Source organism: Coturnix japonica, chromosome 8, assembly GCF_001577835.2.
Source record: "Coturnix japonica isolate 7356 chromosome 8, Coturnix japonica 2.1, whole genome shotgun sequence".
NCBI classification, from domain to species: domain Eukaryota; kingdom Metazoa; phylum Chordata; class Aves; order Galliformes; family Phasianidae; genus Coturnix; species Coturnix japonica.
In genome coordinates, this window is record NC_029523.1 from 23,752,538 (window position 1) to 23,770,547 (window position 18,010).

The window sequence follows — 18,010 nt, forward strand, 5'->3', positions numbered from 1 at the left end:
TTGTGCCTGTTTGCTCTGACACGGAGCAGCTGATAGGAACTGAAAGATCCCACATTACTGATCTGAACCAAGCACCTCCATTAACTCTTCTTGGGAAGCTCTTATGATCAATTTGTAGTGGCAGAAGGACTCAGTTCTTCAAGCTGTAAATCACTGCAAACTGAGAAGTGCAGGAATACAGAGAGAAATTAGAATATTGGATTTGGAAAAATTAGCATTTTCACACAACAGTTTTCTTAATTTCCATTGCAATAAGGATGTGTTCGTGTCTGGCCTCTAATATCTGTATTTCTCTAATGTTTTTTTGTTAGAACTTACAAGAGTCATGCTGGGAGAAGGCAGGCTACTTCTTTGATCTTCCAGATTTCTTATCTTGGAAAGCCACAGGTGTCCCTGCAAGGTATGTTAATTGTAACAGGATGATTTGGTCATCTCAGTCTATTTTCTTATGTGTGTTTCTGCTTTAATTCATTTTGACTGGACATGCTGTTACATACATCTGTCTGTAATTCAGTCTCCTCTGAGACATCTTGAACCTATCTCCTGCTTCCATTGTACATTCCTGAACACAGTTCCTGTGAGCAGTGTAATTCACAGATACAGTATGTTGCTACAACCGTCAGTCAGTCGGTCATGTGTTCTATTTCAGAACATAAATATGGTTGCTCTTGTTGCTGTGAAATAAGCTTCTAATAATGCTTTGAAATCTGTTTTTGTTGACAAATTTATTGACTTATTGAGAACTGAAGTAAAATGTTTCTCTTGAGTATGGAAAGCATCTTACAAAATCTATCTGAAAGTGGTTATTTCACTGTAAAACATATACTGTGTTACTTCCTTTGGATTCTGCGGAGTTGTATCTCTGCAAAAATTAGTCTAAAATGAAAGCTGTAGGAAGCTAGTTTTAGTGTCTGGAAATGGAAATGCATTCATATCAGAGCTATTTGTTTTTGTTTGAGTGCTCTTTCTCCCTGATTAGTCTCCATAATAGGCAGCTATTGTTAAATACATATCTTGCATTATACAAAGATGCTGTTTGATTTACCAGGAAAGAAGAAAACAAAAGTGAAGAGAATGGAAGCTGGTAAATTCTTACACAAAGAATTGGAAGATGGTATTGCAGATGTAGTCAGAGAAGTTTTTTCCAGTGGATATATAATAAGCAAAAAGTTTAGGTAAGAATACTGGAGAGGTGGGGACTCAAACATACTCTTTTACCTGCTCCCTTTAGAAGCACTGTCTATCTCAGTGAATAGCATCTGCCTATGAACTTCAAAGACTGAGTTCCAAATAACTGATTCCCATTGTTCTTAAAAGGCTGTTGCCTGTAATATTCCCTGTTAAAATTGAGTTCAATTCTTATTATTTGTTATTTGTGTTGATGTGAGACCACACAGCTGTTTTTGGATGATCCAGAAGGTGATTCTTCTGCATTAAAAAGCTTTACTGACAGCTCCCTGGTTAAAAGCTTGAAAACTTTGCAACTTTCCTTCTCCTGCCCCCAAGGTTACAACAAATAATGTTGGTTTGACCTCTGGAATGCTCAGGTCTTATTGCAGAAGTGCTGTTGTGGGGAGAAAGCTGGTTTTTTCACAGACGTACTAGCAGTGCTTTTATAGGCTCAGTGCTTTTCCTCATGGTGAGTGTGACTCACTGCTGTCTTCCACCCACCATCTACAACCTTTGATCACTTTTTCTTTATATGGTGTTTTTGATGAAGTTATCTTAATAAAATCTAAATAAATGTCTGACTGACTTAGAGATAACTGTAATATGGACAGAGTATTTTTTTAACAGAGTTGCACTTCTGCAGTTCTTTTTTCTGATGTCTCAAGAGGGTTTAGATTGCAGACAGGAATATGGCTAAGATGTGGTGTCAGGTAGAATTCACACACACGTTTCTCAAGTCAGGATACTTAGATCCAGCGTTTCTGCTTCAGAGTCACTTCCTGCTCACTGCCTGGAAATCGAGATGGTCTCTGCTGGATTTACATGGCTTAAGATGATTGGTAATCAAAGAGTGTGAACCTGTAGAGGAGGACTTGGAAATGCAGAGATGAATGTCAGGCTTGACAGTAACTGAGGTGGAGAGTGTCCAACTTCGTGCTATAAGCCACTGGTTGAGGATGAATAATTCAGTATCTGTTAAAGAAAATGCTGGCAAATCATTGTTAAGGATTCAAGAAGTGCCAGAATGAGTGAAGAAGACAGAGACATAGGACTCTTTTAAAGTAGCTCCCAAAACTGCAGAAGAAAAGTTGGAACAAATTGAGTTTTTTTACAAAAGATATTTTTTGTGTGTGTTCTCACACTGCAAATGTATTAATAGCTGGGGAAAGTAATTTTTTATCTAGCAGAGACATCATCTCATATATAGTGGTGACCCAAGTAATTTTCCTGTGGAAATACTTGTCTACTCAGCCTTTAACTGCTAGCCTTCATGGCAGGGAAAATGATATAACAGATGTTTTGTTGGGGAGTCTTTTGTAAACCATCTACATCCAACACAGATCTCAGGATCACGAGTATGTTCAGAGAAAGTAGACTTATAAGAAAGATGTTCTTACTGTTATGGTAATTACAGACTGTAAACTGAAAAACAAATGGCTGTGGTTCTTAAAGATTTCTAAAACTAACTAGTATTATGCCATGTATGATTCTGAGAGTAAGGTATCATTTTTTTTTAGTACTCAGTATATTTGAGTCTGGGAATCCACATTTAAGTCATCTCTGTCATGTCCCCTCTGTGATTTGGATAAGTAAATTAAATCTACATTTATGGAGATGTTCAGGCTGCTGAATGCCTTTTGGGGATTGGATTGTTTTTCATTCTTGTGCTTGCTCTTCATCTGTTAAGCTGACACACAGTGTTACTGGGTTAATGCCCCATCCCTGGAGGTGCCCAAGGACAAGCAGGATGGGCCCTTGAGCAGCGTATTAATCTGCTGGGTGGCAACCAGCCCACTGCAGGGTTTGGAGCTGGATGGCCTTTGAGGTCTCATCCAACCTAAGCCATCGTATGATTCTGTGAGGTTACTTTCTTTTCCCTTTGTGAGGCAGTGTGTCTCTATGATTAGTAGAGTCCCTACCAAACTTTTTCTCCAGATAGGCTCGAAATTTTGAGAGAGGAACAGTTTGGAAGAGAAGTGTATGTTTAGAGGTGCTGTAGGAGAAACAGGCTGATGTGTAAGATTGATGATTATCTGAAGGATGTTTGTGTTGTGTCTTTTAAAGGATTGAGCAATAAGTAAGAAAGATGTGGTAACTGGAGCAGCACAGACACCAGATTCTGCCCTTCCCTTCCTTCCTAGCTGTGCCATGACTAATATATACCTTTTGGCTGGGATTCTGCTGTTTGGCTGCTTCTTGTTTGTATTTTGTGCCTACTTAGAAGATGCCTGGTCTAAAAATTAGGTCCACTCCTGTGAAGAAAGGGGCTTGGGAATATTCCGAAGGTTTTCCTGATAAGCACTGCAGCCCATGTGGCAATGACAGTATCCTGATTTGCACTCGGGTTTTTACATCCTGTTTATGAAATGAAACCCAAGGCTTCAGACGTGGAGACTTGTTTTGAGAAGTCTCTGGAGAAGGGGGGAATTATCTCAAAGGGCTGGTTGGGAGGGAAACGGTGGTGTTTTTGTGGACCGGACAAAGAAAGTGCCATGAATTTCCTGTCCTGAAGCCAACAGCAAGTGTCCCTGTGACGGTGTCTTTGCCAAACAAGACAGAATTCCACTTCTATTAGGCTTTTAATAAATTCAAAACATGTTCTTTGGAGTCTGGTGACACACAGACTGATGCAGTGTAAGAAAATAGGAAGCGTGTAGCTGCAAAAATGATCAGGGATGTGAAGGGCAGGTGCAATGTGAGCCGTTACTGCTCAATATTTTCTTCTTAATGATTAATTTAAAAACGGCGTGTCCTTGGGTCGGCTGAGGCTGAAAGAGCCCTGTGTGCTAAATAAGAAAATTGTTAGCAGGTCTCGTTAATGTAAGCCAGGAAGCATACAGGCAAACAGGAAGCTTTAGCTATTGTTGTTGTACAAATGCCCTTTACAAAATATTAGCAAGAGAAACTTAATGCGTTTTCCACAAGAACGGGAGCCCTTCATAGCGTCGAACTGTATCTGCACAGCGAAGAAAAACAGCCTTGTCCCTTTCCAACAGCTCTGACATACATTGAGACATTACATTTCAGGGATTTGAATTCAGATCTTCAAATATTTACTACTTTGATTTTTTTTTTATTTTTTCCCCCCAAGTTGTTAGGATTCTTAATTAGCTGTGACAGCATCCAGCCCTTAGTTCTCTATTGTGTTCATTTGCTGCTGGAAATAAAAAAGTCAGCTGGGTCAGTATAGAAGAGGATTGGGGGCAGGCGCAGTAGTAGATGTATTACTGGCAGCTTGCCACAGAGACAGTGAACTCTGAGCCAACCATGAAGTCATTTTGAATTCAGGGAGTCTCACTAATCCAAGGCAATGTGTCTTAATTTGACAAAGCAAAGACTGCTTGATAAGCAACCTCTGCTAGAAACGCTGTTAAACGGAGGTGGTTGTAAGTTTAGATTGTGGACGAGAAATGTGGCAATATGAAAGAAATCATCTTGTTTTCAGGTTCTTTCTACTCCCCCAAGCCCGAAAGCAGGCTTGGCTCTGCTCTCCCCTGCAGTTCGGGCTGTGCAGTGGCTTGATGTGAAATTTGAGAAACATATGTAGTTTTCTATTTCAGGAAAATGATCTCAGGGATTGAATGTGTGTTTTGTTGGCTGTTAAGCTCTGATCTTGCCTAGTGTGGTAGTCTGAGAGTGCATGTATATGTGAGTGTTTGTGTGATGGTTAAAACATTCTCCAGCACTTTTTGGAAATAAGAGTCGGGGTTTATATATTCATTGCTGCTGAAGGTCTTATATCTGCGGTTTGAAAATGCAGCATTGTAAGAAGCCCTTTAAATAAGGATGCTATGGTACATCAGAAAATAGTGCTGGTCTTTATTTTTCCAAAATAGTCATTAACATTTGCTTGAGCTGTTGGGAGGTACACACAGTACACACACTAAGTTTTCCATGAAGGCAAAGGAGCTTTGTTTAAACAACCCTTTCATTGTTGATCCTGTGCAGGAGCAATACACACATGAACACTGTAATTACTAGTCAGATAATAATCTTCCCATAATAACGTTTGAGAAGAGATGGTTAGGAGTCCTTCGGATCCAGCTTGCTGACATGCTCAGTGATGGTAGCGTTGGATAACTGTGCCTCTCTGTAAGTGTGTGTGTGTGGGATGATATTAAAGGAGGTTGTGATCTTATGGCACTCAGTTCTGGGGAAGGATGAGGCAGAAACCACAGAGAGGATTGTTGTCTTTCAATTCGCTTCTCTCTTGTTATATTTTTGAACAGTCCTCGTGGTTCTCTGCTGTTACAGGCTGTGTGTTCAGGGGCTGTATGTTTCCTTTGCTTTAGCTTCTGAGAACACCATCAGGGATCAGACCCTGATGGTACAAGGCATGTTATAAACAATCTGTCATCTTCTTTGAACTTGTGCTTATGTGAAACCTTGTGGAAAGCCCCATGCAAAGCCCTTGTCCCTTGTGAAATTGGGTCTCCGTTCAGCAAGAACTGTGCAACAATTGCTTTCTTGCATAAATTTGAACCAGATAAGAAAATAGCCATGTTTATGAACTCTTGGGTCATTTACAGCCCCAGGAGCGTTTCACTGTGCACATATATAATACGTGTATTCACAGTAAATTCTTAAAAACCACCCCCTGAAAACAATAACATTCCAGAAGTGTTCTCATCCAGTGAAGGAAAAAAATAAAGCTATGTAGGATGAAGTCTGTGCTTTGTATTGTGTGCATATTGTGCTGAAAAGCCTTAAAACTCACTTAAACTTACTGTTCCATAAGTCTTCTACTTCTCCTTTTATTTAAAAAAGGAAGAAATAATTTACCCTTCTGCCATATCTTGTATATGAAAGGATCCTAATCATTTCAGCCTTAGAATAATCTTCTGAAGTGAAAAGGTGACATTACTGTTTTATAGATGGGAAAACAGCCATGTGATTTGAAGGGTAAGATTTTTCTAGGCGTTGAGCTGGGTGTCTGGCTTTCTGTCTAACTTACAGTTACAAATGATGTACCTATCTTTATAGATCGCACTAGAAATTATTTGTTTGAGACCAACTCTTTCTCCAGACTTCCTGAACAAATGCTTTTCACCACTGGAGTGTTCCTCCTATCCTTTTTACTGTAATACAAGGTTGAAGCAACAGCCTTAGACTGGAAGGCAGTTTAGTTATACGCTTGCTTTATTTTTGTTGGCTGGCTATCTAAACCTGTTTAATGTCAGTAACTTTCACTGGAAATTCTCATCGTGCTTTAGGACGACGCTGATGATGTCAGGGTTGATTTACATTATCTCTTTAAAGTAGCATTAGCTTGCATAGGACTTTTTCTCTTGTTTGTTTTAGCATTCATATTGTCCAGAGAGGAGCCTTTTAACTGTGAAATGTAAATATCCTGACAACCCAGACTTCAAAAGAAAGCGATTCTTTGTCCGTAACAGTGATGCTACTTCTCTGCCAACTCTATAACCTTTATAATAGTGTACTTTTATGCTTGACCTGTCATCTGCATATAAAAATCATCTTAGATCAATGATACAGCGTGTTCAAGAATGCTTCTAAGGAAGGCAGACGCTTCTACATGTTGTGTCATTTCTTCTTTGTGGTAGCCCGCCTGGCACTTTAAGCAAGATCTGGCTATTAATTCAGTGCAAGTCCCTGGCTTTTCCTTCTGCTCACATTAAGATAGTGAGCAATTCTATTGTAGCTTGCAAATTGATGTTCCCAGATAGTGACCCAGTGTTATATATGTGTATATATATAGTGTGTGCTATATGAAATCGGCAAGGTTTTGTTTTTCCTTTCCCCGTTCCTTTCTTGCAGTGCCATTCCATTAAGCCACTCGTTAGATGAAAGCCTGTAATTCAGTTTTCAGTGGATGAAATGTGTATGTGCTTATGGAATCAAAGGCATTCCAAGAAGGGCTGTTTATTTTCTTACTACCTTTAATTAAATTTTGATGGTAGGATTCTGATTGTCTGACTTGGGAGAAGCAGACAAAGCAATAATGATTGCAGTGTGATACGCTGAAGATGACTGCAGTTATTTTTACCATTGTTAAGAAACTGAATTCTCCTGGGGGCAGAACAGTTAAAACATCAAGTTCTACTGTGTCCGCTAGCTTCACTTTAAAGTGAGCTCTATATTTTGTCTTCTGATACTAGCTGCCTTCAGGTAATATATGGATTTTAGAGAGAGAAAGAGGAGTGAGCAACTTTGTTTTATTTTTATTTCTCAGTTTACTCATATTTAGCCTTAAGTTCCCTCAGAGCATCTAGCTTGTGTTTGTCCACTTTGTTTTAGTTCAAGTTCTGCTATCTCAGATATGTCAGCCTGAGTTACGAGCTTGCTGGTGCTCTGCAGTATGTATGCATCCTTCTGCTCTTCCTGAGTGCAGATTTGGAAACAAGCAGCATTCCTCAGAGAGCCTGTCCCTGCATCACCTGAGAGGCTGCAGTCAGCTCAGAGGCTCAGATCTGCGGCTCTTCTGCTGTCACTGCCACGCTCCCTGTGCCTGTTAGTGCAGCACGGAGTCCATAGAAGCAGCCTTGTAGTTGCCTTAAGTGCCCCCGCACAGCGACTCCTCAATGGGTAAGAGGGGTTTTGGAAGGCCCTTCTTACTGCATAGTTTGCCTGTTTGGTGTTACCTTTTCATTTAAAAACAAAACAAACTTACTTTGTTTTGTTTTTAAATGAAAGGGTAACACCAAACAAATCCAAAAACAAACAAGAAAAGCCCTCTCGACCTACTTGTGTCTTATTTTTTTATTATTTTAGTTTCAAGAAACAAACTGAGTGTGCTTCCTGTCTTCATGGGAGAAGTAGGTGCGCTGTTATCCTTAACTTCTGGAACACAGCATTAGTGCATGAGGTTGATGTTAGTTTGAACTTTGATCTCCCTAGAAAGAAGGGAAAATGGAGTATGTAAAGAGCAGAATGCACTGCTATCATCTCCTCTTCATATTTATCCCCCTCTGCTGCCATTCTTGCCCTCTGCTTCTGTCCCCCAGGCTCTGTGAAGATACAAGCATAGTTTAGATTTGGAAAGGAGCAGTGCCTGCAGTCTACTTAATGAATAGTATCTTATGTCAGGTTGGGTAATGTTTGTATATGTGATGTGTGAGTACGTACATGTATCTGTGTCTCTCAGATAAATGAGACTTCAATATTGTTCACCATTCCTCATGCCAGTACCCCAGTAGCACCAGGTATGACTAAAATAGGAGAGCTCTCTAGATTAATTCCCGTTTGTTTCAGGTTTTTTTGTATGCTTTGTCCTGCAGCAAATGTTCATTTTGAGAATAAGGACAGTTCATAAACAGATGTTGGAACTCAACATGGTGCCTGAAATTTACTGCTGTTTCTGACATGCCTGTAACAACACAGACAATCCTTATTTATGTGGGTTAGCTCCACCAGTAATCTATCAAAGTAAATTTCCTATTAACTCTTTCTTTTTTGGGTCATGTTATGGATCAAAGGAAAGTTATGCTCTACTAAAAATGTTAAGAGTCAAAGAATTTTTAATTGCCCAACCTATCATGAGATATTAATTATGTACTTAAAGCAGGTATTCATTTGACTTAACGCAAACTGAACAGTAGGAAAAGAAAGGAGGGAGAGTAAAAAGAGTATGTCCAAAATGACATGGCACAAACCGTGTTGTTACTGCACTCATTTTCCCCACTTGGGGAATATCTCTTAAGGCTTTGTGCAGCATCTCTCTTGTGCTGGCTTCTCTGAGGGGGTTTTTGTGTGTTGGTGTGTGTCAGTGTGCACACATGCAACAAGGAATACAGTTTTACCTTATTAAATTTGAAACTGTGCTTGGAGGAATATTGCTCAAGAGAATCACATCGCGCCAAGCTTTTGAAAATGCAGACTGGTTCGGAGAAAGCGTTTTAATATATTGAAGCCTCAAGCCATCTGCCTCTCTGCTCCGGAGAGCTCTACCTGAAAACTTCCAGGACTGAATAATTTAAGGTTTGGGGTTTTTTAATCTTTCTGCAAGAAATGCTAGTCTGATGTTTTATTTTCTTAAAGTCTGAGCTCCACATAGCTTTTTTTCAGAACTGTTTATCTTCACTCCAGACATGAACCTTGGAAAGGTGGCAGAAAAAACAAACAGCTGCTGTGTTTTTGGGCAGTCTGCATTCCTTTCAACTCACTGAGATCAGACTTGTGCTGCGATTTTCAAATTATTTGTCCTAGGGCTTAACCACTTTCACTCCTGTTTAAAAGCGAGGAAGTTTGCTGTACCAGTGCTTGTGTGAGCTGTCATGTGGAGCCCTAATGATTCAAGAGCTATGAATATATGATGTGTTCTTAGGGCTTTTTATTATTGCTTCATTCCAACTTTACCTCCTTCCCTAATCATCTTTCCATTTTTGGACTCTCTAGGTATTTTTTCTTTTGAACTTAATCATTTTTCTTAAGATATTCTAGGGAATTTTGTTTTCACTTTCTTTTTGGGCTAAATTTGATGCGTATAAAGATGTTATTAATGGCCAAGGTGGAACTCTTCGAAAGCCAATCACATTCCCAAAGCCCACAGTTGAAAGCAGTCTCCTCCAGGCTTGGGATTCTTACCCTCACATGGGTTTGCTGGTGGAAGAATGTGTTGTGTGGAGCTCGATGTAAGAAGTGGAGGAATAAGGACAATGCAATCTTGTGTGGTGAACATTCCATAGTGTTGGATGGTTGGGGCCTTCTTGTGTGTTTCTCTATCAGAGAGATGTAAGAGTGTAGCTTTGACTTACATCTTATCAGTAGCCTTATCCCATTGCTATTTTTGTGATGGAGGTTAAATATATTGGGCAGGATGCTGAGACCAAATGTGTGTTTACTAGCAACTAGAGCTAATGGAAAAACAAAGCAGTCAATCCAATTCCAAAGGGCTTTTCAGTTAACCATGTTCATTCTTCTCTTTGGGCCTTTTTCCAGCAAAGCACTTAGGCACGTGCTTAAAGTTAAAGCATGTGCTTAAGTGCTTTGCTGGTCTGGGTCCTTTATTTGCTCACAGGCATGTTGGTATGAACAGGCTGTTGGTTGTACGAACCTTTGGGGAACTGTTCTTTTTACACTATTGATTTTTCTCCTCTGAACTTTTTGTTACTTAATGGCTCAAAAAAGATTTGTAATTTGAGTATGATATCCTATATGACACAAATAACGCTTTGCAAACAATCTGTAGGCTGTCAGTGGAGATTAATAGGCAGAGTTTATGAAGAAATTGTATGTTTGGGAAAAATCAAGGGCAGCCCACTCAGAGCAATTTTTATTTGAAGCTTTATTCCAGCTGAGTAACGTGGTTGGTAGTGCTTGTCATCCAAGGACATCCTCAGGTATTGGAGGTACTGTGGATCTAACCCATGGTATGGCACATCCTTCTTCAGGTGAAAATGTGTCTTACTTATTGATTTGATAAGCTGTTTACTTTTGCTTTTCATTACAGCAGGGCTGCAAATTTTGTGCTGCCCTCTTCTTTATTCTTGTACCGTCCATGGCAAGTCAGGAGGAGAACTAACTTAAATTCAGACCTTAGGATTTCTGTCTGCATCTTACAGCAGTGAAAGTTGCTCTTTCCACCTCTAGAGCCACTGTAGAACATAAGTGCCCTGATTTTGTTCTTGCTGTCTTTCTTAAAGCGCAAAACTCTTTATACTAAGGAAATGACTTAATTATGCAGAATGCTTATGCAAAGAAGAGTGGCTTGCCTGGTATAAATGCTCCAGTTGACATCAAAGGCATTGTGTTATTCGTTTAGGTCAGGTTACACATACCTACGTTTTAGTAGGACCAAGCTCATGGACAAACAGCAGTTTGCATAATTGCATTTTTAAAATTGGTTCTTAATTCTTCTGACACTAAAATGTGCAGCGCTTCTATGAAGTGTGCTCTTTTTAATTTCATCACTGTGTTCTTTCACAAGTATAGAAACTCTTGCTTGATTTTTAATTTATAAAGACATTAAGCACTAAAGAAAGATCAGGGCACTTGTTGTTTTTTTTTCCCTAGCATGTAACATAAGAATTTTAATTTGACTCTCTTAAGTCCATTTTCTCTGTTTGCAGAATTTGTGAGTTTATTTTCTGCAAGTATTGCGGTATAATTCAAGTCTCAAGAAAGGGCAAGGAGTACTTTAGAATTGTTAGAATTGCATGAAGGTTCATTACAACTGAGAACAGTGGTAAGCTCCACCCTTGTAGTTCAACCATCACCTTTCACAGTATTTATTCTAAGGCAAGCTCGGGCATTACCCAGCTAACCTAGGAGGGTTTGCTCTGTCTCTGAGAGTGTTGTGGATGTTCATTCCCAGATCAAATTGTTTTTTAGGTTTAAATGAATATGAAAACCACTGATATCCACCTTTCCTTTGTAACAGGCTCTAAGCATCTGAAATCAGGACAGTACCATTCTTACAGCCATCCAAGGGACCTGCTGGTTGATTTGTTTCATTGTTAGAACAAGTCAAAGAGGAGGTTTGTTTTCTTCAGTGCCTTCTGTCCAGCAGTAATTATATCAGAGGTTAAAAAAGAAGGGAGGAATTCTAGAACTGCCAACAATGTTGACTCCCTACTGAGGGGGCATTTCTTTTGATCTTGAAGTAGTAAGAGTTTATATTCTCCTATGTTATCGGTCTCTGCTGTTTTGATTGGGACTATTGCAGATATCCACATACCTAATTGTTAGTTATCTTTTTTTTTTTTCTGTTAAGGTTTGGGCCCTGTAATACCCATATCCTCTTACAATTGCATGATTGCTTGTTTTGTTGCAATGCCTTCACTGCTTCATTCTGCGTAGTAATTAACCTGCACACCTGACTTACCTTGATAGCAGCCTTACTTATTGTCTGTATTCGTGTTCCTACCAAAGTAAATAAGTTTTTCTTCCCTATTTACTTTATGGAAAAGTATCTATGCTTTTACTCACCTCTGTTACCCACTTCGCAGCTCCTTGTGGTTCTGCTTAGTGGGTTTTCCTTTGATTTGTGAAAACACACAGCAATCCACATGTCAGTGTTGATCTTCCTTGCTGTGATTTACTCAAAAATTTATAGTCTTTGTTTAATGTGAATATAAAAACAACTGTAGTCTATAATCCTTTTATTTTTACAATGAAATATATTCCAAAAACAGGCATACTGATACCAGCGTGTGAGAGACTAAAGTACAGTGTAGCATGTGATGTATGTGCTTTTCATGTGTTTTAAATACCTTTGCATTTAATAATAACCTTAAGAAATGTTTTTAAGTTTTGACCAAATGTATCTTGTATTTAGGAATGACTTTTGATTTTTCAGGCTATAATATTATGTTCTTAAACTGAGCTGAGTTCTGTGACTGGAGGTGAAACCACACCTCATTGCCTGTGCAGGAATCTCTGACATGCATTTTTGATTCAGATCCACACGGCAGCCAAATCCTGTCATCTAACTTGAATCAGGCTTGAAGGTGTTTTGCCCATGTAAAGGATAGTCTCCACCAAAACGCAGTTACTAAAACTTTCTTTTATTGCATTCCTCTTGGCAATTTTCCTGCTTCTGTTCTGGTTTCACTTAGCCTTTGTCTGGCCACAAGTACATGTCAGCCTGGGTTCCAGTTCAGCACATGCCTGACAAAGCTGGTAAGAACTCCATTAACTCTACTGACAGTTCTTCAAGTGTTTTAAGTACCGTGCAGCATTAGGATCTCAACAGTTTTGACTTTAGGAACAAATGCATTATTTACTCCTGAACTGGTAAAATCTTTATAGCAAATTTGAAAATTCTGAGAAATATTTCTCAAAATGCATTAGGTTTGTTTTCCTGCTATACTAAATCAATAGTGTTATGTAAACAGCACAAGCTATATCACAAACTGTAGCATTGCTCATATGGAGATTTGCAGTAGCAGAGAATATCAGTGTGTGCACTGTTGCTGGCCAGACGCTGCTCTCAGCATTGTGCCATGCTTTCCAAACCTGGATGAATCCAAAATAGCTCATCCTTTGTGCTCCCTGAAGAAGAATGTTGGTGGTGCATGTCCCACATTTACTTTTCATATGGTGGGGGGATATCTGAAGTGTCATGGAGCCAACAACTGCAGCCTTCCTATACAATGCTGATGCTGGTTCTGTTGCATGATGAAGTCTAACATAGCCAGGAGATAGGAGGGATACACGTGGCCATGTGAGGACCAGTGGCTGAAGCACCAGTTGTAGACAGATGTAGGAGGTGATGTGTGTGGATGTGTGAGTAGTGGTGTGTTTCAGCTTACTGTGTAACAGGAGGAAATTTATATATTTTAAATATTATTAAAATAGATCTTTGGCTTCCAATTGCAGTTTAGTTTACTTGGAATACTGAGCTTGAAAGAGTCTGTTTTTTTCTGAAGCATTGCTGATGCTGCATTGATCTGTCTGGAGGACAAGTACCTGATGGCCATCTGGATGCATGGGCGTCATTGCCAGTTTTGCTTTTCATTTGCATTGTCATTTTGGGATGATTTTTGTAGCCTTTCCTTTGCTTATTCAGATTTTTAAAATTACTGTGGCAGAAATAGATTTATTTATGTATACGCTTCTTTTTCCTCTCATATCTGCAGCTTTAGACCATAGTTGTGTATAGGAAGATTTCAGGTATGTTCAGCATGATAGTGTCTGATTTGTGTCTTTCTGCCCAGGTCGCTGGACCTCAGGATTCAGTTCAGGTCTGACTGCCGGTTACTCTTTGACCCTTGGCCAAATCTCTCCATTTCTTTTTCCTCTGTTTGCCATTTTTTCAGGGAATGGATTAATATTTCCAGCCCCACATGCTATGTCTGATTTGTCTAGACGATACATTTTTGTGTCTAGGACTGTGCCTCATTATGTGTTTTTCAACAATGCCGAAGACAATGGGCTTGAATCTTAGTTGGATGTCTGTAATATAAAACAGAATGAAATTAATTAAAAAGAAAAAAAAGGAGTCTGCTGACTGCTCGCCTCCCCTTGCCTCATGACGTGGTGAGGCATATGTGGGTGGATAAGATATTCTTATTTTGTAGTTTTTCATCCAACTCAACATGTTTAGCTCAATGCATCCCTGGTAAGAATCCACTAAAATTACTGGATGTACACAGGGGATTAATCTGACTTGCCATGCTGCATTTGGGATGGGTGTTTCCTTTCAGGTCTGATGACATAACTTCTAGGAAAGCTGAATTTTAAAAATCTAATGCTCTGAGGCTTTTAAATAGCTTGTTCCTAAAGAGAAACACCTCTGTTAAAATATGCTGTTACGAATAGTAAAAGAAGTATCCTCTCAATTAATTTAGTGAGATTCATTGTCTCTGCTATGACTTTATTTGACATTTGCAGTGTTTGCTGTTTGTTTATATTTACTACAGACAGGCTTCAATAGATTCCAGCAAACAATTACAGACATGTACATCTTCCCAATCCTGACTATATATCTGTATGTATACAAACACGTGTGTGTGTTATTTCAAACCTCTGGTAAGATGTACAAAGGTTACATTCTTAAGGTGCCTCAGACAACCCAGGCTTTTATTTATGGGGGCTGATCCTTAGAGTCTGAGTGTCACAGTAGTGCTTTCTCCAACCATATGTCATTGAGTTTGAAGTATTTCTGTATAATACAACATCAATCTCATACCTCTTCTGTAGCACAGAAAACATCTACACTTTGTATTTCTCAAGAGACTTCTGAACCCATTAGAGTGTCAATTAGAGGTCATTCTTAGCTCTGGCTGGGATGGGCAGTTGATAGTGCAATTTAAAGGACATTGCTGATTCTGAATCTTATGCTGCTATGGAGTCTTTGAAAATGATCCTATTGTTCTGTTGTGTTTTGTTTTGTTTTTTTTACTGTCAGAGTGGCATCCAGCATTTAAATATAACATGGAATCTTGTCAGGGAGTGGCTGTAATCAGAGGAGATTAATTATAGCTGTGGGTGTAGAAAATTGCAGATGTGTATTGTATTTTTCAGGCAATAAAATCTTTCCCTTTAAGTAAGCAACATATTTGCTTGGAAAATTCTGTAATGTAAAAGCTGGCCAAAACCTCTGAAGAGTTGCAGCATAAACACCAAATACTGCAGTGTAGTTTCAGTTAATTACTTTTCCCACCCTTTGCAGGAGTAATTGATTTATTTTTTTAATATTCAAGTTGAAAGACTTTCTTCCCTGCTCGTTGTTAGTAAGGGCCATGAGTGGGACTTCATCACAGATTTGAGTGTGCTCAGAATCCTGCTTCTGCGTGCTGCATCCTGACAAGAGGCCTGAAGGCCCACAGTGATACATCTGTGTGCCTTGAGATGCATCCTCGCTGAGGTCCTGGAAAAAAACTGCAAGGAAACAATGTCATAGTTCTACAAGCAACTGTGGTGTACCCATTCTCTAAGAGCATAGCTCAGAAGAGTACGGTACTCTTTCGTGGTCTGTGCTCTGCCAGGAAGATTTATGGTATAGGAACAGAGATGGGCCTGTTTTACATTTTTGAATGAAAGTTATGCCCCTTGTTCAGTGAGGCTTCTGACTTTTCCAGATGTGAGAGAACAGAGCTGCTGAGTAGAAGGTCATGAGTGGTATTTTCCATTGAGCTTTAATCTCATTGATTTTTGAGGGGTCTCTGAGCACTGTACAAGTTCACAGAGCAACGTTAAGGAAAAAATGGAGAGCATACACTACATCTTTGCTGAAACTCCAATCCTTTCAATGCATATTTTAAGGAAAAAGCTGTGCAAAAAGATGTAGCAGTGGAAGATCTGAGACTGAAAGAGAAATTATGTTGAAAGTGTAGGGGGAGGTCATACTCAGACACTAATGTGTCACTGCATTTGTTTCAATGCATCCAATGTAGAGGTCACAAGCTGTTCTCCATCCTGGTTGCTTTAGTGGATTGGTGGCTTCCACCAAGCTTCCATAAAGGTGTATGGAAGGAAAAAGTCTTTCCTACTAAAACTTACTTTTTTGAAACTGAAGTGCTGTTTCCTTCAAAACTCCAAATGGCAAGTGGATTACTTTCTATTAATTAGGATTATAATCAGTGTTATTCGGAGCATAGAAAGGATGTATGCAGTAGAATTCCTGTTGTGAATTAAAACGATATCCTTGCTACCTTTGTTGCAAAGACCTCTTGAATGCAATGGGAATGTGTCTGCTTGTTGGTCCAAACTTGCTTCTCCATCTCTTTTTTCGTACTGGAAAAGCACTGCTTAGCATTAGGTTAGAAGGCAACCCTTGTCAGGCAGAAGTAGCACTGATCTGCTGTACTAAGACAATGGATTTGGGCAAGCAGCAATTTCATAGGGTTTAGATCAAAGGCATTAATAATAAAAAGCAGTGGACTGTTGTAAATATTAGGAACTTGAGATTTGAATGGGTGGGTAGATGGGACAGTCCCTGATGTGTATTGGTTTTTGTACATTCAATTAAAAAGCTGTTGAATAGGTGAAATGAGTAAAACACAGACAGCACATGTGAAATGGTGCACACCCAGACTTACTTGGCCCTGTGGTTTAAGGCTAATCTACCCAGGCGATCTATAGTAGTGACTGAGTGACAACAGGTGCAGCTCTTCTTACACTGCTGGGAACTCCGCTCACAGCTCTTTGATTCTTTTTTGCAAGCACTTGATGTGGGCAGCATGTCGTACATTTTATACATTCCAAGTCTCAATGACTAGATGTCACACTTTTTTTCTCCTATTACCTGGGAGGTATTTCCTTAAGACAAATTACCCTCTTCTTTTCCTATTTTCCCCCGAAGTAGCCAGGTACAGCAGACAGGCAGAGACATTGGTATGACAGGTTTAACAATGGTGTATATGGAAGTGTTAATCTGGTTGTAGAAGTAGTAGTCTGGTTTTATTTAAAAGATCTTGTATTAACATATATGACATTAGCTATAATGGAGCAGAGAATAATTGCATGCTTTCCTATTGCTCCATGATAATGCTTGCTGCATTTCATTGCTCTTGAAGCACTCTAGTTCTGCTTAATATAAAGCTTGGACGGTGGGAGTGTATGTGCCGTGTCTTAATTTTTGTCTGGAACATTTTTGTTTTAAAAAAAAACACAAAACAAAACAGTTTTTTTGTGACAAAACCTCAAGACTGGGATGCATAATTTGTGAGGACATTGACAGCTTGGTCCAGATGTCAGTCTGTGGAGAAGTTTGTTAGAGCAGAACCTAAGCCCTGGGCTTCAGTTTGAACTCAAAATCTGTTTTAAATTTCAAGTTTGCATAACAAAAGGAAAAATGTTTTGAAGTTTTGACAGTTGCACTCCATTGTTTCAGGTCTCCTTCTTGCTTTTAGAACCTCATACAGCTTTCTCAGTTGTTGGTTGTTTGTGGCTTTAAATAAATATGTCCCATAGGCTATAGAAAGTTACTTTATCCTACTGCATGGTGTTCCTTTTGGGACCTAGCAGTGCTTTACTGTAGCTTCTGCAGGGCTTAGCTTTGATTACATTCCTCAGCAGGTGCAGTTGGTCCATTACCACAAAGTATCTCTGTGTGTGACCCAACTTGCAAGGGCATTTTTCACTGAAGTATCCATATTTTTTCTTATACTCTTTCCACTCCTGCAAAATCAGTTATGTTCATTAGTTTGAATTAATCTCTAGCCTATTTGGATGAATGAAGCAGATGCTTTTCCTTTGGAATCAAGTGCAAAGCTTCTATTCACTTAAAGATTATCAAGATGTGAATACTTGCCTTTTAAAGCTGGTAACCTACTTGTGTTGCAAGCTAACTGGCATTGTACCCACCATCTTGAATGGCAGATCACGTGTGAATACTTCCAAGGTAGGAAGACATCTGGAAGACCACTGCAATTACAGACTATGGACTGAAATGTATTTTGTTGTTGAAGATAGCAAGTATTATCTCAACAACAAA

General features: G+C 39.3%; 1 protein-coding gene across 17 annotated transcripts in view; it reads left to right on the forward strand.

Annotated features, from left to right (window-relative positions):
• The window catches only part of FGGY (FGGY carbohydrate kinase domain containing), a 264,828-nt gene that overhangs the window by 173,807 nt on the left and 73,011 nt on the right, over window positions 1-18,010 (forward strand). For 16 of the 17 annotated variants that reach the window (XR_001556977.2, XR_001556979.2, XR_001556981.2 and 13 more), the window contains one exon: window positions 312-400. Coding sequence is in view for 3 of the 17 variants with exons in the window: in XM_015870644.2 (XP_015726130.1) it covers window positions 312-400 (89 nt within the window). In the remaining 14 variants the exon portion in view is untranslated. Of the gene's footprint in view, window positions 1-311; window positions 401-1,048; window positions 1,176-18,010 lie in introns of all 17 variants that reach the window. The other variant, XR_001556989.2, reaches the window with a different exon arrangement.